The sequence below is a fragment of the Mirounga leonina genome, unplaced genomic scaffold (genome assembly GCF_011800145.1).
Source record: "Mirounga leonina isolate KUSES-001 unplaced genomic scaffold, KU_Mleo_1.0 Mir_170, whole genome shotgun sequence".
Classification (NCBI taxonomy): Eukaryota; Metazoa; Chordata; class Mammalia; order Carnivora; family Phocidae; genus Mirounga; species Mirounga leonina.
Window position 1 is genome coordinate 1807668 of NW_023270433.1, and position 23128 is coordinate 1830795.

The window sequence follows — 23128 nt, forward strand, 5'->3', positions numbered from 1 at the left end:
ACCCCAAGACACCCCCTGTACCCCGGCACACGCCCCGTACCCCAGGACACGCCCCGTACCCCGGCACGCCCCGTACCCCAGGACACGCCCCATACCCCAGGACACGCGCCGTACCCCAGGACACGCCCCGTACCCCGGCACGCCCCATACCCCGGCACGCCCCGTACCCCAGGACACGCCCCGTACCCCGGCACGCCCCGTACCCTGGCACACGCCCCATACCCCAGGACACCCCTTCCCCCAGGACACGCCCCATACCCCACTGTACCGTAGCATAAGCTTGTTTCCTCTCTCTCCTTAGAGCGCTCCCTCTTTGGGAGGGAGCTTCCTTCGGAACCCCTGAATCCTATCTTCCTCCATAGGTGCCACCTGGAGCTGGGGCGGGAGGCCCCTGACGGTCTCTTTGCGGAGCTGGTCAGAGAAGCCTGGCTAGGCCTGGGCCCGGTCTGGTCAGGTCAGGGGGCAGATGCAGCTCACTGAGTTGGGACTCCCCGGGGCCCCAGAGCACCCAGCTCAGGAACACACCCGCCCCGCCACGCTCCCGCCCTCTCCCGGCGAAGCCTAGACACAGGGGTCTCCCCACCCGACTTGTGCCATCTATTCGGGCTTGCTCCCTGGCCAGCAAGGCCCTGCCTGGCCCCGGTGGCTGGTGGCCGTCGGGCTCCTTCCTCCTCAGCCTCCCAGGGCACTGACCACGCTGCCCTCCTAACCCCACCTGCTCTGGTCACCTCCTTCTCCCCCAGACTCCTTGGCTATCCCCGATCCCAGCTCTGAATGTGTGATGCCCCAGGACTGGTTGCAGGTCCCTCTCGATGCCCACCTGGCCTGCTTCTGCAAGCGGACGTCGAAACCCCAGCTCTCCTCTGAGCCCCCAGCTGCCCTCTGACATCGCCCCTTGGGGTGTTGCTCCCTAGACCAAGCAGGACCAGCCCTTCCCCAGGCCAGAGGTGGCTCCCCTCCCCACGTCAGACCTGAGACCACCCCCCCAGGACACCCTCTATGCCACTGAGAGCCCCTATTCTGCGGGCTCCGCTCCCTTCCGGGGGTCCCACCACTTCTGCCTCCCCTGCCTGTTCCTGCTGGAGGCCAGTAGGTGAGACAAAGAGCAGGAGACCAGAGTCCCTAGCTCCTTCCAGCTTTCCCTGTTGGGAAAACCCGGGGACTCCCAGCTCCTTCCCGGGCACCCCCAAACCTAACCCGACCTTGCCCCCGCCCCACTTCCCACCAGCCCTTTGCTGCACAGATGCCTTTCCTGGTCTTTCCCTGCTGCCCAGGCCCATGGGGCCAGGACTGCTGACCTGGGGCTGGTTGGGCCCCGGACACCTTCGCTTCCACGTCCCCTGTCCCCTCCCCCCAGAAGTGGAACCCTAGTCACTCCTCGGCTGGACCTTGTCCCCTTGTGGGGGCGGCTGCAGACACCCATCGGGACAGCCCCCCCAAGGCAGTCGGTGGTCAGCGGCCTGCAGGTGGGGGCGGGAAGGGCTGGCGGACGTGGCCGCGTGGATCGAGCCTGCAGGGCCAGGGAGCGTCAGGAAGCCTCCCCCACTTTTAAGGTTTCATGAGCGGTGGCTGCCCACTTCTAGCACTGCCATGGAGAGCAAATTACAAGCTGTCCTTTATCCTGAGACATAGGTGGTGATGAGCGTAATGAGGCCGGCCCATGAGGAAATGCCTTCCAGAGCCGCGCAGACCCCGAAGCCCCAGGTTCACCGCACAGGCTGAGCCTGGCTGAAGGATGCGCTCTGGGCTCGGCAAGCTGGTGGGAAGAAGCAAGGGGGCCTGGGGTCACAGGCGGTCTGGCCTGCCCAAGGCCCTGGCCCTCCGCTGCCTGGCTGCTCCGTGGCCCCTGCACCTGTCTGAGCCCCAGCCTCCTCACCGGGGGAATGAACAGTGACAGGACCGTCTGCCACGGCGTCTTGAGGGTGCCAGGCCGGGGCCATTGGCTCTGGAGACTTTACCTGTCCTCCCTGCACCTCAGGCTCCTCCCTGTGAAGTCTGGCCAACCGCTCGTTCCCGGATGGATTAAGTAAGACCGCCCCAGTGCAGGGACTGGGGCCTGGCACCCACTGGCTCTGATGGTGCCAGCAATCAGGGCTGATCTGATTCTGGGTCCCACAGCGGCCCGCTCTGTCGCTCACATCACCCTGAGGAAGACAGGCTCTGGGCCATAAATCCACGTGTGTGGCTGCAGACGGCGCGTGGCCCATACCCTCCGTGGGCAGGGGTGTGACCCTGGCAGGGGCCGCCCCCTCCCCCGATGGCTGGTCCAGCTATGGCTCAAGGCCCTGTGACGGGCCGGGTGACCAAGCTCACAGGAAGCCACCGCAGGAGGGCCGGGAGAGGGGCCCTGGGAACCCACACACGGTACAGCGGCCTCGGAGCTCGGCGTCGGCATCCAGCGGCCAGCGAACACCACCTGGGCACCACAGGCCGGGGCGGAGTGAAGGGGTCTACCTTCCTACGCGTCTGTTCTCGGTGAGAGGCCTGGAGGGGAGGGCTGGGCGCGCCAAGGCCACTGCTGCCTGCTGCTGGGGGCCCGGTCTGAGAGGGGTGCCCCACGGGCGTGCACCGGATAGGCCTGGTCTGGGGCCCGGAGGCTGCAGGGAGCCTGTGTCTCAGACAGCCAGCATACCGCCTGGGGTCAAGCCGCCAGCCCCGGGGACTGGACAGGCCAAACCTGGGTCCCGTCCCTGGGACAGTCCTCAGCCCTGGCTCCTCTCTCCACAGAGTGAGTAGCTCTCAGGCTGGTGAGGACAGGGGTCCAGGCCAAGCAGACAGAAGGGCCATCTCGCTGAGTCCTGCCATGGGGCCCCTCAGAGGGCTCCAGCCAGATTCATCCCTCCATGCATGGGAAGGAAGGTCCAGCAAGGCCCGAGACTGGCCAGGATCACCCTGTGGGTCATAGGCACTGGGGGCTCTGGGCTCCCCATGGGACCAGGGCCTCTTGAATCTTTGGGGTGGAAGGTCAGTCCCTAGCTGGCTCTGCCCCATCCCCACCTGGCTTGTGTTTGAGCAAGGCCCACCGCCTGCCTGGGCCCCACAGTCTTGCCCACGCCGCAGTGGACCCAAGGAGCTCCCCTTGCTCTGGCAAAGCAGCTCAAACCTCACCCACCCGGTGCGAGGACCTGCCAGGCGAGCCGGGCAGGGGGAGGCTGGGGGCCGTCCAGCTCCCTGCTGACCAGCAGGCTGACCGGTGGGCCAACAGGCAGGCCCTGGGGCATCTTGGCAGGTGGCTCTGGCAAGGATGGCCTGTGCTGGGAAGCTCCAAAGGCAGGGCACCGCGGTTGGCCTGAGGGGAGGGTGGCCAGACATTAAGCACACGGCCCACAGGCCAGGCCCACCCGCGTGGCCACAACAGCCGTGCACTCACATGGGGCCGAGATCCGACTGCCCGCTTCCCCTGGTCTGCCGCTGTGTGCTGCCGGCTTTCTGGCAGGCGCCTGGGAGCTCCCTCTGCACCAGAACCCACACACTGACGGGCAAGAGAAAGGGCAGGGCCCAGGCCCACCTGCCAACCCTGAGGCCAGCTATTCTGAGAAAGGGCAGAGCCTGGGCACAGCCCGGGGACCCAGACCAGGACAGACATGTGGCTGGCACCACCCCCGGACAGTGGCACTCCCTGAGGCCTGTGGGCAAGGAGCCGGGCGTGGAGGCACAGAACACTGGCTGGGGAGCCTGCGGGGCGGCGGGGCAGCGGGGGTGGTGGCGTGGGCATGAAGGCTCCTTGTCCCCGCCACTCCCAGCCCAAACCTGCAGACTCGCTGGTGGGAGGCTGGCGGCCACATCCCTCCCGCACCCCCACCCTCATCGGGGTGGCTCGGGGTCCACCTCAAAGGGAGGCTGGAGGGTGGGGGGGCGCTGCAAGGCTTTCCTCTAGCGCTGCCCACTGCCACAGGCCCGCTGCAGGGGACATCCCCTGGGTCGGGAACCTGGAGGAGCAGCCGGGGGACCGGAGGAAGAGGAGAGTGGACAGTGGCTTCTCAAACCAGCAGATGGGCCCAGTCTGGGCCTTCCATATAGAGCGGTCCCGCCGGGGACCTCCTGCGTGCATGTCGGAGAGGGGCCCTTGTTCTGGCACCCTCGGCTGGGCCGGGGCCTGGGAGAGCCTCCTTGGGGTGGCCTGGGGGGTCTGCTCTACCAGTGACAACTCTGAGGGGGCAGGCCCTGCAGCCTCAGCCCCTTGGGTGGCTGCACACTGTCCATATCCTCCCGGGCAGCCCGGGGTGCCGGGGAGAGCCCTGCCTTCCACCTGCCCGTTACCCACCGCACCACGGGGGCCTGGGCCGGCCCAGCCTCCAGGCTCCCACACTCCTGATGGGAGAGTCCCAGCCCCAAGTCTCAGGCTGCAGGGAGACAGGTCAGCAGCCCGGAGCACGAGGGAGCGGTGTCGTTGCTGACAACGCGAATGAATCAAATCAGGTCCCACTTGGCGGCCACCCTGAGCGCTGAGGGCCTGGGCAGGATGTGGCTGCTCTGAGGAGAACTCTGGTCTCCCCGGCCTCAAGGCCACACTCCACTTGACCTAGGTCTGAACTGAAGCCAGGAACAGCCTCGTGCTGGGGGCCTGGACGACACAGGTTGCCCAGGCTGGCTGAGGCGGGAGGGTCCCCGCAGCCATCTGCATGCCTGTCCCCGTATGGGCAAAGGCTCGGGGTCCCCATTCCCACTGTCTGGCCACTCCCAAGGGCTGTGGCCCCTGCTGTGGGAGGCTGTGGGTCTCTGTCTCTGGACAGCCCTGTTTCCTACTCCAGGGCTCCTCCCCGGGGGGCTGCCCACCATCCTGTCCTTGGCCTCAGCTTCATCGCCCAGGCCCGCAGCTCCTGCTGGTGCAGGGAGGTGGTGGCCGGTGCCACCTCGAGCCTGCTCCTGCCTGGAGTATCCCCCCATAGCCTGCAGGGCCTGAGCCCCCTCCTCCCAGAGTCTGCTGCGGGTGCAGGGATGCTTATCCGTCCCTGCTTCGGCCCCCTCCCTGCAAGCACTTACTGAGACAGAGAGGAGTCCAGACTGAAATCTTCCACATGAAGCCTGGGGACAGACACAGATGGTCACGTCAACACAGAAGACAGATGGATGGAGGGCCTGGGCTCCTGGACACTCAAGGAGGCTCTAGGCAGGATCCGAGGGAAGTGGGGGCGCACCCATGTGCATGCGCCCCCCCCGACCCACGGAGCCCCTAGGCAGGCAGAGCAGCCCACAGGCGGCAGCCTGCAGCGGGGCAGTGACCATGCCTGGCCCCCTCGGTGCCCGAGAAAGCAGCACAACACAGCAGCCAGCACATGCGCCCCCTGCCCAGGCCGGACCCCACCCGAGGCCAAGGCCAAGGCCACCCACCTTCAGCCCAGGGATTAGGACAGGATCAGCCCATTTGACGAGCGCTCACTGTCCCTGCTCCCGCCAAGCCTGCCCCAGGCACCATGAGCCCGGCTCCAGGGATAGGCCCCACTTTCCACCCGGCAAGCTGACTCGGCAAGGGCCAGTTCCCACACGAGACATGAAAGCCAGGCTCCCTTGTCTCAAGTCTACCCACCCCTCCTCTGCTACCTGCTCTCTGCGGGCCTGGCCATAGAGCCCACGGGCCCTGCATCCTGACTTCCCAGTGAGAGGGTAGGGGTGCTGAGGCTTCTTAGAGGGTGCCCAGGTGCACCCCTCCACTGGCCAGCAACCACAGAGCTGCTGCCCTTTGGGCCCTGCCCTAGGGTTCTGCCAGCCTGGCCACATGCAGCTGACGCCAAGACGGCTGGGCCTGGGCTGGAGGGGAGGCTGGTGGGAGCTCTGGGGCTCGGGGGACTGGCCCCTGGGGGGCTGGCGGGGGTGTATGTGCCCTTTGCAGAAAGTCTACTCTTTACTGATGACGTGCCCATCTGGAAGACTTCAGGACCTCTCTTAGTCCTCAAAGCAGCCATGTTCCAGAAGAGGAAGCGTAGGTTCAGAGAGGCCCACTGCCTCCCAAGGCCATTGGTAGGGAGGAAGGAGCCGGCCTGTAGGGCAGGGCAGCCCCTAGCCATGGGCAGGGCTGCAGGCCCCCGCCCACTGCTCCCTGTGCAGGGCCCTCTGGGCAGGCAGGCTCCTCTCCTGGTGCCCCAGCCGGCAGCTCCTGGTGCTTGGGTCGGCAAGGCGGGGACGCAGGACACTCCGGGGAACGAGGTCTGGACAGGGGGAGGGGCTGGACTCCACACGGAGCCCGGGAAGCCAAGGCTTCACCAGGCCTCAGCCTGGTGTCACTGGGAGCTTCTGGCAGATCCCACACGTTTGCCCAGCTCAGGTTCCCTTTCGTTGGCCCTGGCACTGCCCCGAGCCCTGAGTTGGGGTGACAGCTGTGCGGGGTGGCAGGAGCCTGGCAGGACCACGGCTGTTGCGGTGGAGCTAGGAACTCACTGAGAGTAGGTGGGGGTGCTGGGGGCGATGTGGAGAGTGGCAGGGTTCCTGGACGAGCACGGGTCGCATGAAGGGGAAGAGGGTGAGTGGACCAGTGGGGGAGGGGCTCTGCTGCTGCTGTTGGACTGTGACAGGCAGGCTCGGGGTCACGGCAATCACATGCGGTCCTGGGAAGAACAGCAGGAAAGCAGGACCACATCGGAGCCCCAAGGACCCCGAGATGTGGAGGTTACGTGCTGGCCTTGCAGTGCCCGCGGAGGACCCCGCGCGGGAGCGCAGAGGGAAAGGTGTTTCCTGCAGTCCTTGCTCTCCTTCCGTCCTCAGCCCCACAATTCACAGAAGCTCCCAGGGCCCTGCAAGCAGGGATGGCCCTGCCCCTCCAGGCTCATCCTCGGTGGCCAGAGACGCTGCCAGGAGGACAGACTGCGCCCAGTGGCCACTCAATGCAGTCCCGACCTGAGGCTCACGGGGATCAGCCACCTGTTCCGGCCCCGCCCCACAGACCCCGCCCATCAGGCCCGCCTCTCCTGGCCCTGCCCCGACCCCGCAGGCCCCGCCTCCCCAGGCCCCGCCCTACCGCTGGGCCTTTGCGCGGAGCCCCCTGGCAGGGATACCCTCTACTCCCCAAACCCTGCCCATCAGCCCAGCTCCGAGTGAGACCCCTCTGAGGATGTCCCCTCCACTGAAACTACCAATGGCGGGGCACGGACAGCTGGACGGCCAAGTGCACGACTCCTCCGCCCAGGCCCCCCAGCTCCCCCTCCTCCCTGGGGACCCCTCTTCCTCTCTTTCTGCCCCGGAGACACCCCGGCCTCTGCCTGCCGCCTCAAACAGGACCTGAGTTCCATCCTGGCCTCTGGCCTTCCGCTCCTTCCCTCCCCTTGGGGCATCCACACCCACAGGAGGGACACTGGCCCCTGGAGTTCTCCCAACTCAGCTGTCCACGGGGTGCCCCCCACACCCTGCCCGCACTCCCCACAACTCCCAGACCCCGGATTCTCCCTTCTAGATCTTTCTGCAGCCCTTCCTTTCTCACTGGGGCTGCCATCATGCCTTTCAGGCTACCCACTCAGGTGTCCCCTCCAAGGGTATACCCGTGAGCCCCTCCTTTGCAGAAGAACTCCAACCCTGACAGGGGGTTCCCAGTAATCAGGCCTTTCCTCTCCCACCCTGTGTGTCCTTCCAGGTCAGCGTGCCTGACCTGCCACAGCACCTGGGAAGGGCAAGGGTACCCAGCCCCAGGTTTGCTGGGGGCACAAGGGGGCCCCAGAGCAGTGCTGACTCATGTGGAGGGTTCACTGGACCCCTTGCTCAAAAGCTCTTGGATGATGGGCTTCATCGCTCCCACCCCCACGTCACAGTTTCTAACCATTGTTCCCCTCCACTCCTGGCCTCACAAATCATGGGGAAGGGGAGGGACAGAGGAAGGAGAAGACCTATGAGCTCAGAGCCCAGGGAGCCTAGGCTGGCGGTGTGTGTGTGTGTGGTGGGGGGACCCATGCTGGCCCACACTGTCCCTGTGACTAGGGTGCACTGTGTTGGCGGGTTGGGGGGGGGGGCTTGGGCATGGCATTGGGAGCAGGCTCTCCCAGCCATGGTGAGGCCTCCGGAAGGCTCTGGGCCACCCTGGGGAAGGCCAGTGCTGCCTCATGGCCCAGGGAGCTCTGACACTGGCTGGCCCCAGAAGGCAGCCAGGCATGCAGATGTGACCAGCTTTAGGAGCTGTGTCCCCTGGCTCCCTCTGACAAAGGTTCCCAGCACCCTAGTTGTGCAGGATGCTCCGTCACGCCTGAGTTCCTAAGGAGCCCTGCAAGTTCGTCTCTGCTCAGGAACCTGTTGTGGGCGCTCTCTGCTCCTGTCCAGAATGAACTCCATGGAGTGTGTCTAAAGTCCGGGGACATGAGGCTGTAGGGCTCTAGGCCCTGATATTGTGCAGCTAGACAATTCCCTTTGCTCTGCAGAAGGAGGCTGATAGGGACCCCGTACTTCAGGGGCTGCTGGGCACAGAACGAGTCACTCATGTAAGCACCAGCCCAGAACCCGGGGCAGGAGAGTGCGGGGACGGGACAGGGCTTCCTGGAGGAGGTGGCCTTGCCATCTGAGCTCCCATTCTGCACTGCAGGCTCAGATGCAGCCTGGGCAGGACCTGCCATCTCTGCGTCCCTGCAGGAACAGGGACAGCAAGGGGAGCCAATCTCTTCCAGGGGCTGGGCTGGCTGTAACCAGAGCCTCTGGAGTCACTGCCCCCCATAGCGTCCAAGAGGTGATGGAGAGGAGAGGAGTCTGTCCTCAGGGCCTTGGCCAGCACTTGCTTCCTTCCCATCCAGGCTACTCATTAGCTGCTCTGGGGCCTCTTAGAGGCACTTAATCTCCAGCCTTAGCAGTCTGGTCCAGGGAATGGGGATAACTGCTGGGCAGCACCCCCCCCCCGGGGTGCTCTGAGGAGCCAGAAACGGGTGTGAAGGCAGGGAGGGGCCTGGACAGCCTGTAGCCAGGCAGGAGGGGCAGGGGAGAGGCTCCCTAGGCACTCCTGATCCTGCCATCTGCCAGGCCAAGTCCCTGCCAACCTCCGCCCCAACCTTAATGAGGCCTGGCACCCCCACCCCCGGGCTTCGGCCCTGGCTGCTGGTGCCCCTCCCTGGAGGCCAGTGGCCCTGGGAGCCCCCGCTCTCCTCACCCTGGCCCAGCCTGCACCTCTCTGCCAGACACAGGATTCTGTGCCCACGACGTGTGCCTACACCAGGGCAGGTCTGATTCATCTGTTCCCCCCGCAGCATCTAGAAGGGCTCCCTGCACAGAGAAGCTGTTGGCTAAGTACTAGTGCTGCAGACCCAGCCTCAGTGTCCTCACCCGGGAAATGGGGGTGCTGTGTTCAACCCTGCCCCTGGGAGGAGCCGGAGAAGGGCCTGTGATGCCCCCTCCCCAAGTGGACCCCCTCCCCAGGAAACGGGCCTCCTGCACCCTGGGTGCCACTAGCTCCGGTCCCTTGTCCCCAGAGATCCTGAGACCTGTGTCCCAGCTCCAATCTGCTGTGCAGCCTTTGGCCAGGCCCCCAACCTCCCTGGGCCTCATGCTGCCCGCCTCTTAAGTGGGGATGCGGACGCTGGCCCTGCCTCCCCACAAGCAGCCGCTGGAACCAAAAGGAGTGTGGGCTCAGTGGACCAGGGCCGGGCAGGGGTCACCGAGCCACCTGGCACAGTGTGTGGGTCCTGTCTTCCCTCTCCCCTCCAGTCTTACCTGCAGGCCCACGGTACCAGCTCCTGAGAGCAGGAGAGAGTTGGGGGGGCGGGGAGCATAGGCTCCGGACGCCTGGGTGAGGGTTCCGAAGGGGGAACCCGGCCATCCCCCCCCTTCCCGGGGCTGAGGCGACTCGGCAGGTGCAGCTCAGCCGAGCCCGTGCGGGATGCGAGCGGCAGAAGCAAAGCCCCTCCCGGCGGCACGCGGGGTCCCCCGGCGCGCGCCCCTACCTCTGGCCCACGTCGCTGCCCACGGAGCCCCCACCGCGGGCCGGCAGCAGCGGGCTGAGCCCGTGCGGCTCCTCCGGTGCCGAGGCGCCGGCCGAGGCGCCCCCCGGGCCCGCCTTGCCCTCGGACGGCGAGCGCGGCAGCTTGGCCCGCGCCATCCTGCGGGAGCGCACGGGCGGGAGGCGGCGGGGGCGGTGCTCCCGTCTCCGCGCCCCGCCCCGCGCTCCCCGCGCCGCCGCCGCAGTGGATCGGCCCGGCGGGGGGCGGGGGGGCACCACCGAGGGGCAGGGGACGGCAGGACGCGCGGGCCCCTTCCCTCCCCGCGCGGAGGAACCCCGTAGGGAGGGGTCTCGGCGCCCAGAGGCCAGGGCCGCCTTGCAACGGAAGTAGTAGTAAGAATCACGACAGTCACGGCGGCGCTGGGGGAGGGGAGCAGTAGTGGCGCGGTGACAGCTGGTGGCTCTTGGCCACTCACCTCTGCAGGCAGGAGCCGCCGGAGCCCACGAGCGTTGGTGATCCGCCGCCCTGTGCCCAAGTCCCAGGTGGCCTGCAGGTCCTGGGAGCCAGGTGCGGCTCCGGATGGCCTGCCCAGAGCGGTGCCCACCTTCCGGGCCCTACCCCTGGTGCCTGCTCAGGTTGGGTGGGTCCACCCCGGCCAGGTGGGAAATGTGCGGTCTGTCTGTCCATCCTCCCCATCCCCTACCTCCCAGGGCTATGGGCGAGTCCATGGGGGCACTCACCGAGTGGTGCCCATATGCTTGGCTCGGCTCCGTGCCAGGCACAAGAGCCCTGCTTTGGACAAAGCAGCTGCTTCGTGGAGCCCCGTCTGCACCTGATGCCCCGCTGGGGACGGCTCTGGTCACCGCAGCGAACTGGAACAGCGCGAGGAGACAGGGCAGATTTCGGTTTTGCAAAGTGGGGCGATGAGGCACTGAGGTAGGAGGTGGCTTCCCCAGGAGATGGAGGCAGGGAGAAATGGGGCCAGGAGCAGGCAGGTGAGGTGGCTCTGCTGGGTAACAGCCGGCAGGTGTGGGTGCTGGGGGCCGAGGCTCCGGCTGGAGCCCGCCGGGTGCAGGAGGTGCTGAGATGCACGGCTGTCCTCCACAGTGGTCAGCGGCTCCAGGCCTTGCTGACTTGCCCAAACCCTGACGCCCAGGCCAGGGGCTCCCGCTTGTCTGGCTTACGGACGGTCTGGGGGAGGAAGGTGGGCCTCAGAACCCCCAGCCCCTGCCTGGCCCCTCCCCAGATGTGGAGAGGCAGGAAGGTCTGGTGCAGAGCCATTTGGTGGTCTCAGCAAACCCCTAGCATCTCCCTGGACCACGTTCCCTGTCAGGAATCTGCCCTAAAGGAACGAGGTGTTTATGTGGGCAAAGCCCCCTGCCTGCCCCTGGGGGAAGGAGGCGAGGAGATGGTGGCCCCTTGTCCCCCTCCCTGCGGAGCGACACGGAGCGGGGCTGCACCCCGTGAGCGCTGGGCTATGCAGCGCCGGCCACCGGGCAATGCCAAGGCTTCCGCGTGTGTCGGTCAGTAACGGAGCAGGGCCGGACGGCAGGGACGCTCACCCGGCCACCCCAGGAGGGGCAGGGAAGCCGAAGGGCTCCTTGGGATGCGTTTTCACCCGCAGACAGGACACGAGCTCGCGGTTCCTGAGCAGTGTTGGCCAATGCGTCCCATCCACGGCAGGGAAGCCCGCACATCTGGCCCATCCACCGTGGCTGCTGTGTGTTCTCCTGTTCCTGGATTTTGGGAGAGCCTTCGGTCCTCACGTGGTGATGGCTTCTGAGGTCCAGGATAAGAGGTGACAAGGGACACTTTTTCCAGTGTTCGGTATGACGTGACCTAACGGAAATCATTGCTGATGTGCACAGAGGGACCACCAGGCAACCGTCGATGCCATTCTGTATGGGGTGGGTGGCAGAGGTCCTTCCAGCTGGCCACTGCAGCACTTACATAAGGTTTGATTTACTTCGAAAATGATCATCCAGTTTAGTATACGGTCCCTGGTCCCTGGTCCCTGTGTGTGGAGGAGAGACCTCCCCCCTCCCCGGGCACGGGGCAGTGGCCCGAGGCGCCACGTTCCCTGGCCATGGCGCACCGCGAGGAGTGTCCCAAACTGCCCACTCCCACCGGGGCTGGACAAACTCGAGCCCCAAGGCCATGGCGGGAGGGGCGGATGAAAAGAGCAGGCTCCCTTTCCTCAAGCATGGCCAACACTGCTTCACCCCTACCACAAGAGCAGCCCTGTGGAAGGGGTGGTCACTTTGCATCTTCTGTGCCAAGAGGGGCTGGGCCGGGCAGAGGAGGACAGGACAGGTGGAAGTAGTCAGGCTTCTGGAGGACTGGATGGCGGGGGAGTCCATCAGGGCTGAGGGAATGGGGAGGACAGGAGGAGCAGATGCGGTGGGCTACCAGATCCGTTCTGGACATCCTTCAAGGGCCTGCTGGACGCCGTCTCGGGGGGGACTGGGCGGCTGGGCTGGAGAGGGAGCTGGGAGCAGGTGAGGCCTGCAGGTGGGACGTCTACAGGTGTGAGGACAGGTGGGAGGGCTGGCCCAAGAGCCTCCCAAACCCAGGGAGACGCAGAGGCTTCGTGAAAAGTAGCGCCGAACAACCGAGCGGCAGGCAGAGCGCAGGCCAGGGGATCCCCAGACAGGCGCCTCCCTCCACCCTCTGAAGCCAAACCTGAGAATCCCCAGGACCCTGTGTGCGCCCGCGGGGTCCTGGGGATCCTCACCCACAGCCCCATGTCAGGAGAGGTGAACCGGAGCTGTCCGGACGGTGGTCACTGTCGCCTGGTTGGGGCGATGCCTGGGCTGCAGCCTGGGGCCTGCGAGCCCACAGAAAGATGCTCAGCACCGCCAGTCACCAGGGAAGTGCGAGTCAAAACTACAGTGCGATACCACCTTGCACTCGCCGGGACGGCTGCTATCAACGCACAGAAAATAAAGGTGCTGGCATGGACGTGGAGAAACTGGAGCCCTGGGCCCTGCTGCTGGGAATGCGAGATGCTGCAGCCGCGGTGGTCCATCCGCACCACGGACTATCGCTCAGCCTTTCAAAGGAAGGCATCCTGACACCTGCTACAACGTGGATGAAGCTGGAGGAAACGGTGCCCAGTGAGGTCGGCCCGGCACACCGGGACCGATTCTGTATGAATGGAAACGCCCAGGAGGCCACAGGAGTCGGACCCACAGACCCGGGGGGCAGGCTGGGGCTGAGGGAGGGGACAGTGTTTCACGGGGACAGTTTAGTTTGGGAAGATGAACGCATTCTGGGGATGGCTGCACAACGTGAATGTGCAGATGCCCTGAACTGTGCCCTTAAAAACAGTTAAGATGGTAAATTCTGTGTTCCTTGTATCATCCACAATAAAGAGAAGTTGGGGAGGAGGGTACAGATCCCAGCTGGAAGGGCTCTCACTGGACCCGGCAGGGACAGGGGAGCACCGGGACCGGCAATGATTAAATCACGGTGAGGAGTTTCCTGCCGCGGCTGTGACAGATCACCCCAAATTTAGTGGCTCAGAAAAACGCAAATCTACCATCTCATAATCCTGGGGGCCAGAGTCCCAAAATCCAAGTATGGGCAGGGCTGGTTCCTTCTGGAGGCTCTGGGCAGTCTCCCGCCTCTGCGAGTTCTCGGGGTCCCGTCCTCACGCCACTCTGACCTCGGCTTCGGTCCCTCCCCCTCCCTTCTCCGAGGACCCTATCACACCACGGGGCCACTGTGACGATCCGGAGCCCCCATCGAGAGCCTGCACCTCATCACATCCGTGAAGTTCCTCTTGCCAGCAGAGGTGACATGCCCCAGGTGCCAGGGACTGGGGTGTGGGCGTGCTGGGGGACACTGCTGAATCTCTGTGACTCGTCCCCACAAGGAGGCTCAGAGAAGCAGCCCCGCGGGGTCACGGCTGAGGCTGCCAGGACACGTGCCTTCCTCTGGAAACTAGAGAGAGAGGACGGCGCGCATTTTCCTGCCTTTTCGGCAGCAGTTACGTGACAGGGTGTGCGCCCGGCTCCCCACCACGGGGAGAAGCAGCCCTCGCAGAAGAGCGTGGCTGACTCTCGGGCACGAGACGCGGACGAGGCAGGTGGCAGGGCCCCGCGAGGACGCTCCTGGGGCCACAGTCCTTAGATGCACGTGGGGTCCACGCGGAGCACCGGAGCAGGGCTGCGCAGCCGGCCCTAACCCAGCCGTGGCAGCGGAGGGACAACCAGCCCACGAGGCCACGTGGTGACCACAGCGTCACCTAAAAAGTTCTCTCACCCAAGTCCTTTGTTTTCGGTCCACGGGGCCTTTGGACCCAAGAGCCAGCGTGTGAGGAAATTAGAGGCGGAGGGATGGGCTGAGGCACCCGGGAAGGGGCAGCCGGACGCGCGTGGACGACGGGACTCCCACAGGAAAGAGGCCTCATGTATCAGCTGCCTTTGCTGCGTAACAAGTCGCCACGGACTTTGCTGCTGCAGGCAACACCTCGCCCCTTGCAGCATGGTGCTGCAAGTGTGAGTCCGAGCGCAGCCTGGCTCCGTCTGTCCCCGGGGGGCTCGCGAGGCTGCGGCCGCATCAGCGGGGCTGGGCTCTCGCCTGCAGCTCATGCAGACCCTGTGGCGGTGGGCCGGGCCCTGTTGCTGCTGGCTGCCATCTGCTCTGTTCCTAAGGGCTGCCTCATTGCTCGGCTTGCGGCCCCCCATCTGTAACGCCAGGCAGGGTGTGCCAGAGGCCCCGGGCCCCAAACCTCCGCCTCCTCGGCGTCCCGCCAGAGAAAACGTCCTGCTTTCAAAGGGCTCGTGCGCAAGACGGGGCCCACCCAGAGACTCTCCTGATTGACTCAGAGATCGCGGACGAGTCTCCTTAACTATAAGGCAGAATCCCTCTGCCAGCAAGGAAGCAGCGCCGACGGGGCAGCTCGAACGAGGGGAATGTAGGTCTCCCGTCCCAGAGGCCGGACGCCCCAGGCCGCGGGGCTGGCGGGGCTGGATCTCCTCGCCTTGCTGGCGGATGTCCTCTCTGTGCCTGCCTCCAAATTCCCCTTTATAAAAGGGCGCCAGTCATGTGGGAGCAGGGGCCCCCTCGACGACCTCAGGACCTGTCATGACCCTACTTCCACACAAGGTCACCTTCTGAGGCACTGGGGGATTGGAATCCCAACCCGTGAGTTTCGGAGAGACCAATTTCAGCCGCCAACCCTGGGTCGTGTGCCGTAAACCCGGGTGTGACGTCTCGTCATATTCACGGTCCTGGGCAGCCGTGGAGATCCTGGGGGGCCATACCGGGTGGGAGCCGTTCCGGATCACGAAGAGTCTGTGTAACCACACGGGACACAGTGCTCCTGGTCTGAGCAAAGCAGCTGCGAGGGGCAAGCTCTCCCCCGGCCAGGCTGCTGCGGCTCCCCTCCCCAGACCCCGCCGGCCCCTCGCTCCCCTCCACGCCCTCCAGCAATTCCTGGGCACCACCAGGCCCCCCCCCAGCACACGGCGTGAGTCTCGGGGAGGCCCCATAAATGCCACTGGGAATGTGCTTCTGGGAGACAGTCACTTCCCAGGGTGGGGCTGGCCTGGGCGCCTGGGCTGCTCGACAGCAGGCAGACCCCAGACAGAAACGGGGTGATTTCTCTCATGGTCACTGTCCCCCACTAATTCTGTGCATTCCAGTGTCCCGCGGCTGCCGTAACGGGGACCGTTCCCTCCAGTTCTGAGCCCCGAAGCCCATGGTCAGTACCGCTGGGCTGAAATCCAGGTACCGCAGGGCTGTGCCCCCTGGAGGCTCCAGTGTCCCTTGGCTTGTGGCCACGTCTCTCTGATCCCTGCCTCCGGCCTCACACAAGCTCCTCTGTAAAATCTCTCTTTTTTCATTTTGTGGAAAAACATACATAACGAAATTTACCATTTTAACATTCTTTGCCTCCTTTTTATGAGGACACTTGTGCCAGCCCTTAGAGCCACCAGGGTATGCTCCCCATCTTAAAATCCTTACTTTGGTCCCATCTGCAAAGTCTCTGCCATCCGAGGCCACGTTCGCAGGGTCCAGGGATTAGGACGTGGACATCTCTGGAGGACTATCGTTCAGCCGATGTGAGAGGGGTCCTGGGCCCTGCCTGGCTGTCTTCCTGGGGCAGCTCCCACAGCCTGCCTGGGTGCTCCGTTCCCATCCAGCGGGTCCAGAGGAATGTGACAGGGCTGGCATGTGGGGGTGCCGACACTGGGGGGGCACTGCCCGGCCGTGGGGCCACATCTCCCCTCATGGGCATTATAGCCACTGCCAGACTCAGCTGGAGTCCTTGGCCACGCTCCCTCCAGGAGGGGACACAGGGCTGGGGTCTTCTCCCTGCTCCTGGGCCCTGGTTAATTGCTCTGGAAGGGGCCCCTAAAACAAAGGACAGACTGGCCAGAGAGGCAGAAACACAGAGACAATCGGCTGCTAGTTAGCTGGGTGGGGCGGAGGCAGGGCAGGCCTCTGCAGGGCCTGGGACTCTCCAGGGGCTGGATGCGGGAGCTTTCCACAGGTGTCCTCACCTCAGCCTCTCCGGCGCCCCGAGGGAGGCTGAGGAGCCCACTGAGGCTGAAATGGGGGTAGGGAGGAGGGAAGGAGCCAGCACGTAGGCCCCCAGGGGGTGAGGGTGCAGCCAGCTCAGCTCCCAGAAGGGACTCCCACCCCTAGAAAAGGCAGAGACACAGTGGGGGTTGGCCAGGGCCTCGCGAGACTGGGGGGGCTGCCCCTGCCCAGCAGACAGCTGTGGGGAGGAGCTGGGGACGTCTCAGACTCTCCCTACATACCTGCACCAGGCCCCAGCCCCCTGCCCAGTGCAAACACCTTCTGCCTGCCCCCTGCTGCCCCATGGGAGCGGTGTTCCCTGCCTGCAGAGCAGCCTCCTTCCTGGGCTCTCATGGGGGTCAAGGTCACAAAGGACGTAGGGCCCCCACAGCCCCTCCTCAGGAGCCCTTGGTGCCAGGAGCCATTTTTCCCGCAGGCTGGGGGAGGCCCAGTGGGCGGGGGCCTCTTTTCTGGCACTTCCGCTTATAAGCATATTTTCAACGTCAGTGTAGGACCTGTCCTGGAAAACACCCCAGCAAAGGACAGGCCACATTATTCACAGACTCCATCCAACCTCAGCGGGCCAAGGGTTCCACCCGACAAGGGCAGGGACCACCCTGCAGGCCCAGGCTGCCCTCCACAACCCCATGCTGGAAACCCTTAGTGCCCAGAGAAGGGAGCAGGGGCCAGGTCCCTGGGTCCCTGGCTTCTCGGGGCCCCTGCCACACTTTACCCCCTGATAGGGGTGTCAGCAGCCTGGGGCTGTCATAAGGTGCCACAAACTGGGGGGAGGGGGCTAAGATAACAGGAATTCATTTTCTGCCAGTTTTGAGGCCAGAAGTCCAAAATCAAGGTGTGGGCAGAGCCACGCTCCCTCTGGAAGCTCGAGGGGAGGGTCCTTCTTGCCTCTCCTAGCCCCTGGGACCCTGCTCCTGGCTTGAATCCCCGCAGTCTCTGGCCTTGTCTTCTCTTTGGGGATACTTGTCACCGGGCTCAGCACCCACCCTAACTTAGGATCATGTCACCTTGAGAGCTTTACGGTAATCACAGCTGCAAAGACCCTATTTCCAAAAAATATCGGGTACATAGGCTCCACGTAAGCCTGCATTCTGGGGGGGCTCTTTCCAAGCACTGTAGGGGTCTGGGGTACTTTCTGCAGCCCCACTCCTCCTGAAGCTCCCCTAATTAGCTGTGGGACCCTGGACAGGTCCCTTTGCTGCGGGGCTGCCTCCATTCAGCCAGGGGCACACGTCCAGCCAGGAGGGGACGTGGAAAGCTCCAAGCAGGCTCTCTCTCCAGTTTCTCCTGGGACGCCCTCAAAGCTTAAGAAATGTGAAGTCAAAGCACAGCTTAATCCCACGAAAGGTTACCTGCCACTGCTTTTGCAGTGTTAACTCACTCCCCTAAGCCTGTCATGGGTTGAAAATGTGTGTGTCCCCCCAACTTCCTATGTTGAAGCTCTAGCCCCCAGTGTGATGCTGTTGGGGGGACCAGGGGGGACCCTGGGGGGTGACTGGGGTTAGACTGAGCTCCCTCTGTCTATCCATCACATGAAGATGCTACGAGAAGGTGGCTGTAAACCGGGAAGGGGCCCGTAAGCAGGACCCCACTACGCTGGCACCCTGACCTCAGACCTCCAGCTGCCAGAACTCTGAGAAATCAGTGTCTGTTGTTTAAGCTGCCTGTTCTATGGCATTTCGTTACACAGCCCGAGCTGACTGCGGCATGGCCTGAACACTACCGCCTCCCCCTTCATTCCGATGGGTGTGAGGCGGGATGGTCCACCCACGATACAGTTATGGCACTAAGCGGTACATCATGGGAAGCACATCACGCACCAAAGGGAATTACGATTTGAAACCAAAACTGATCATGGTTTTCGTGACCTTGGAGGATCCTGGCTGCCCCCTCGCTGGGGGTCCGTGCCGTACTCTGCACTAATTCGGGAGGAACTGAATTCTGAGTCACGCACACGCATCTCCGGATGCAGGCTTAGAGGCCAAGAGGCATGCTGCCCTGCAGAGCCCAGGGGCAGGATGGGGAGCACAGCTCCCGGGGGACACCCAGTTCCCCATCTTGGGGACTCCCAGACACCTCCAGGGCGAGGGCAGGGGGGCCAGGGGTGCCGGCACATGGACTGAGGCCCCCCCCAGCTCCCAGAAGATGGAGCGGTGTGCCCAGTCTACAAATACACACGCAGGGCCCGGGGCCCAGCTGACCCGTCTTGGCACATGCGTGCCTGCGCCCCTCCACCTCTACCTCCTTCTCCTGTCCCTCTCTGTTGTCCCTTTACTCTCCATCTGCCTGCTGCAAACCTTCCAGGTCTGGGGGGGACCCCAGTCCCCAGAACCCCCACTTGGAGGAAGGCACCACCTGCCCCCAGGAGCTCAGCTTCCACAGGGGTCACCTGCCCTTCTCTCTATCCACCCCGGCCACCTCTCAGGCTTTGTTCCCTGTGGGGGACCCCAGGTGACACGGGGAACAGAATCAGACAGCCCCGGCCCGCTCACAGTGCAGTGGGGGAGACGCAGGCGATGAGCCCTGTACCCGGGAGGTGACTGGAAAAATCACAAATTTTACTCCCTTAAAGCTCCTTACAGCTCCCGGAATTTGCCAGAGCCTGGCACCACCCCAGGCTTTTCCTTGATTCGATCACATAGGCAGCGCAGAAGCTAGTCCCAGACAGATCCCTGGAGAAGCAGCCTCGTGGCGTCCAGCATCAGCTCCTGGGGCCCACACACGGCACCCTGGCCAAGCTCTGATGGCGTAAAGCCAGAAACCGCCCAGACCGTGTGTGGGGGCAGAAGGGCCTCGGGGCTCACGCGGGATTGAGCTGCGGCAGGCACAGGGATTTCGGGTCTGAACCAGGGAAGGAAGGAGGCAGACTGGGAGCCCACCAGAGAGGCTGGTGTGACAGAAGGCTGGTATCCAGGGGGCAGAAACAGCCACCCCAGGGGGTGATGGACTATGCAGGTGTGGCTGCCCTGGGATGAACAGGGTCTCCGGGGGCAGATGAAGGCTTGGGCTTTAACCCCATGGCCCCCCTACCCGGGCACCATCCAATCCTATCGTGCAGGAGCTGAATGTGGGAAGAGACCCTCAACCTGGCCTCGGCCCCCACCAGCCTGGGCCCTGGCCATTTCCTTGGCCGGCTGTGTCCTCCAAGGCCTGTGGGTTTGCAATGGACACAGGCCACTAGCCAGGGCAGGGCAGGGAGAAGGTGCTGGGGCAGAGCTGGGGTCCCACCTCGTCTCACCTGACTATGGGGTTACCAGCCCAGCCCCACCCATGAGTCACAGCACAGAGCAGAAGGCTGGCCCAGAAGGCCTGCGCCTAGCAGCCCCACGCAGGGAGGACCTGGGCAAAGCAGTGAGCTCCTTTGGTGCCAAGGTAGCTGCTCTTTGAGCCTGGCAGGCGTGGGTGGGGGCACATCCATGGTCACCCTCTACTGTGACAGGGCCCTCTGTGCTCATCAGTCTGCAGGGAACCCCCACGTGCAAGACTTGGGCCAGCCTGTTGTCCCCATGGCTTCCCTCACAGCCTCCAATCTTCCCTGAACACCCCTCCAGAGGAGAGATCCCTGCCGGCGCTTGCCCTCTGAGGCTCTTGGGAGGGTCCTGGGTCCTGTGCCAGTGAGCAAGGACAGCGTCCCCCTCTGAACCCTGCACATCTACAGGAGGTCCTCCTCCCACATCTGCTGGAGCCCTGCGTGGAGGAAGGGAGGGGAAGGGCCAGGGTGGGGGCAGGCTGGCGTGGGTCTAACCCTGCCACACTGAGCTATGTCTGTACTTGGTGGCATCTCCGGTGAGGCTCGGTAACATCCACTTATTAACAGTTACAGCTGAGTGGCCCTGAGACCCCCTGCTGCTGGGGGGCCTGACCCCCTTCTGCTCAGCGGAGGGAGGGGGGTCGTGGGGAGGGGCACGCCTCCTGCAGAGACCCCAGGCCTGCTCGCTCCTCCCTGCACCCAGTCCGGGTTTGAGGGTCCCCAGTGGACGGAGAGCTGAGGAGTCCTTGCCCCAGGGGCCACGGCTGTCAGTCACCCCCCTGCTGGGCTGGCAGGGGTCTGTGCTCAAGTCCCTGCCCCCCACCGTGCCCCCGCAGCACAGGACTGCCTGTCTTCCCGCTTCCCAGCTTGTTGTGTGAAATAATATTTGGCGTTGCTCAACTCCACAAAAACAAGTCAGGCTCCGTCCTATTGTCAGGGGAGTGAAGGCAAACAGCCAAATGGGGTCCTTCTGGGTGGCATTCTGAGCCCTGGAGGCCTGGCCTCTGCGTCCTTCTTGCGGCAGGCCGGTGCTCCCCCCCAAACCCCAGAGCCCCCAAGAGCCTTGACCCCTGGATGCTTCTGAGGGTCCACCTGTCCTCCCCTCAGATGCCTGGGGAGAGGGGAGGGCGCCAGCCCTGACACTGTTTCCAACTCTCCATCCCCCCGTTGCCCTGCTGGCTGGGTCCTGGCCCGGCAGGCAGCTGTGGGAAGCAGGTGGTCCGGGGCGTGCAGGTCAGGACGTGGCCACATGCCAGGCCCTTCGTCCTCACCTGAGGCTCTCCCCACCCCAGCCTTTCCCACAATTCTGCTCCTTGCAGGGGACAAGGTGGTGGTGTCCCCATGTCCCCCTGTACCTCAGGGCACAGAGCCCACCTGCATCTTCCTGAGCCTGGGGGTGCGCGGGGCTGAAAGCCTCCCGTCTGTGTTACAGGAGAAGGTGGAGAAAGACTCAGGATGACAAAAGCCCCCACCTGTGTGGATGTCTCATCACACTGCCGGTTTGCGGGGTGACTGGGGTTGTCAGCAGCCCTTCCAGGAGGAGGGCTCATGGCTGGTGGGGCCCTGAAGCCTCCAGCTGTGAAGCAGACCCTCAGGCCCCTAAGTCTGTCCCCCCAGGACCATGGTGCCACGTGCTCAGGTGCCCAGGACAGTCAGCTGTGGAGGTGGGGGGAGAGGCAGGGCCTCCTTGAGCCACTCCTGGGTTCCTGGGCACAGGGCCAGGGAGCTGCCCTGAGGTGGGGCGGGGAGTCCTGAGCCCCAGGCCTTGCACAGCCCGGGTGCACTTCTGTGGAGAGCCCTGCTCCCTAGGACCTCAAGGCCTGGCCCCACGGGCAGTGGTGAAGGTCGCCCCGAGACCTCAGCTGCCCCCTGGAAGGTCTGTGAGCTCTGGCTCTGCCCTCCTCCCCCGCCCGGCCCCCCCAGGAGAGGCCGAAGCAGCCTCCTTGGCCCACATGGGCCAAGTCCCTCCCACCCTCCAAGACCACAGCGTGTGAGGCTGCAGTGACTCATTGCTGGTGGCTTTATTTCCCCGGAGAGCAGGAAGCCCACAGCCCTGCCCGCCCACTCATAGCCTGCCAAGAGTCAGGGCAGCAGCACCCCCGCTTACCCCATGGAGCCTGCCCTGGGGCCTGGGGGCTGCAGGGGGAAGGTTGGGGGAGAAGGGCTCCAGGATAATGCTGCTGATGGTGTGTGGGGCCCCCCCAAGCCCCCACCCTCACAGTGCTCAGGGACAGCCTGCAGCCCCAGGACCCCATGCCAGCCCCCTGCCCCCCGAAACATCCTTACAAGGTCTCTATACATGCAGAAGGGGTCCTGCCAGGCTGGGCAGAAGCCTGCCTCCATCCTCCACTTTAGGAATCAGTGATGGGGGCGGGGCACAGGCACTGAGGATGAGAAGGGGACTGAGGGAGAGGCTCTGGGGGCCCATGTCACAGGCAATCAGGAGGGGACCTCCAACAGTCAGGCTTCCCCTGGCTCCCCCTCCCTGAGCTTGGGGTATCAGCTCAGAGCCCAAGCTGGGCCTCCCTCTGTGTGCGTTCTTAGGGATGGGGTTCTCAGGTGATCTCAGCTGCCCCCACCCCCGACACCATCCCTGTTTCCAGCTCTGCCGGCCCCAATAAGACCTAGCAGCACAGCCTGGGAGCATGAGGGGTTCATGAGAGGGACAAGGCCACACTTGAGCCAAAGAGGTTTGAAAACAGAGAAGCTCTTCTGACTGGGCTCCTGGTACAGTGTCTGGCAGGGGATAGAGGAAAGTCCCCACCAGGTCCCCACCTCGCTCATTTCTCAGGCCTGCCCCCCCCCCCCCCCCCCCCCAAGCTGGCTGCTCCTGGAACTCTGGGCAGCCAGCACCGCGCCTCACAGGCTCCCCTCCGGCCCCCAAGTGAGCAGGCATAGCATCACCTGGAACCTGGCTGGAGATTGCAAACCAGCAGCCCCCTCCCCACCAGGGAGCCCCTTGGACCCTCCAAGGGCCAGCCACCTTCACCCAGGCCCCGTGCCTCCTCTCTGGGGTGAGCAGGGAGAAGACCTCTGCCATCCACTCCTGAAAGCGGAGCAACGTGTCGCTCTAATTATATCAGCCGCAGACACTGGCATTTATCGGCGCATCTGGAGGCCCCGGCCTACTCGGGGCAACAGACGCCATTCCTGCCCACATTGGAAAAATCTCTGGGGCTGCTGTTCGCAAGACTTCACCAAGTCCCAGGGGAGTAGGCGCTGAGGGGCTGGTGCTGCCTTAGAAGATGCTCAGCACACGGGTTCGACTCAGGAAAGCCCCCAGCCCTGCCCTGCATTCCAGGAGGGCAGGAGGGCCCCGGCCACACAGGATCCTCCTGACCCCTCTGCGTCCCCAGAGTGACGTGACACTCTCCCAGCGTGTGCTCTCGGCGGGGCTTACTTATTATTACAACTCTCAGTCTGACAAGAGGAAGCAGGATTCAGAACGCCCCTCTGCTGAACTCGCAACCTCAACTGTGGGCGGGCAAGC

General features: G+C 64.4%; 1 protein-coding gene across 1 annotated transcript in view; it reads right to left on the reverse strand.

Annotated features, from left to right (window-relative positions):
• KCNT1 (potassium sodium-activated channel subfamily T member 1) overlaps positions 1–23128 on the reverse strand; it is a 64158-nt gene that overhangs the window by 28815 nt on the left and 12215 nt on the right. Inside the window, exons 3-6 of the mRNA XM_035016562.1 lie at positions 10315–10423; positions 9843–10258; positions 9613–9635; positions 2364–2416 (exon numbers count right to left, since the gene is read on the reverse strand). Coding sequence (XP_034872453.1) covers positions 2364–2416; positions 9613–9635; positions 9843–10258; positions 10315–10423 — 601 coding nt within the window. The remainder of the gene's footprint in view (positions 1–2363; positions 2417–9612; positions 9636–9842; positions 10259–10314; positions 10424–23128) is intronic.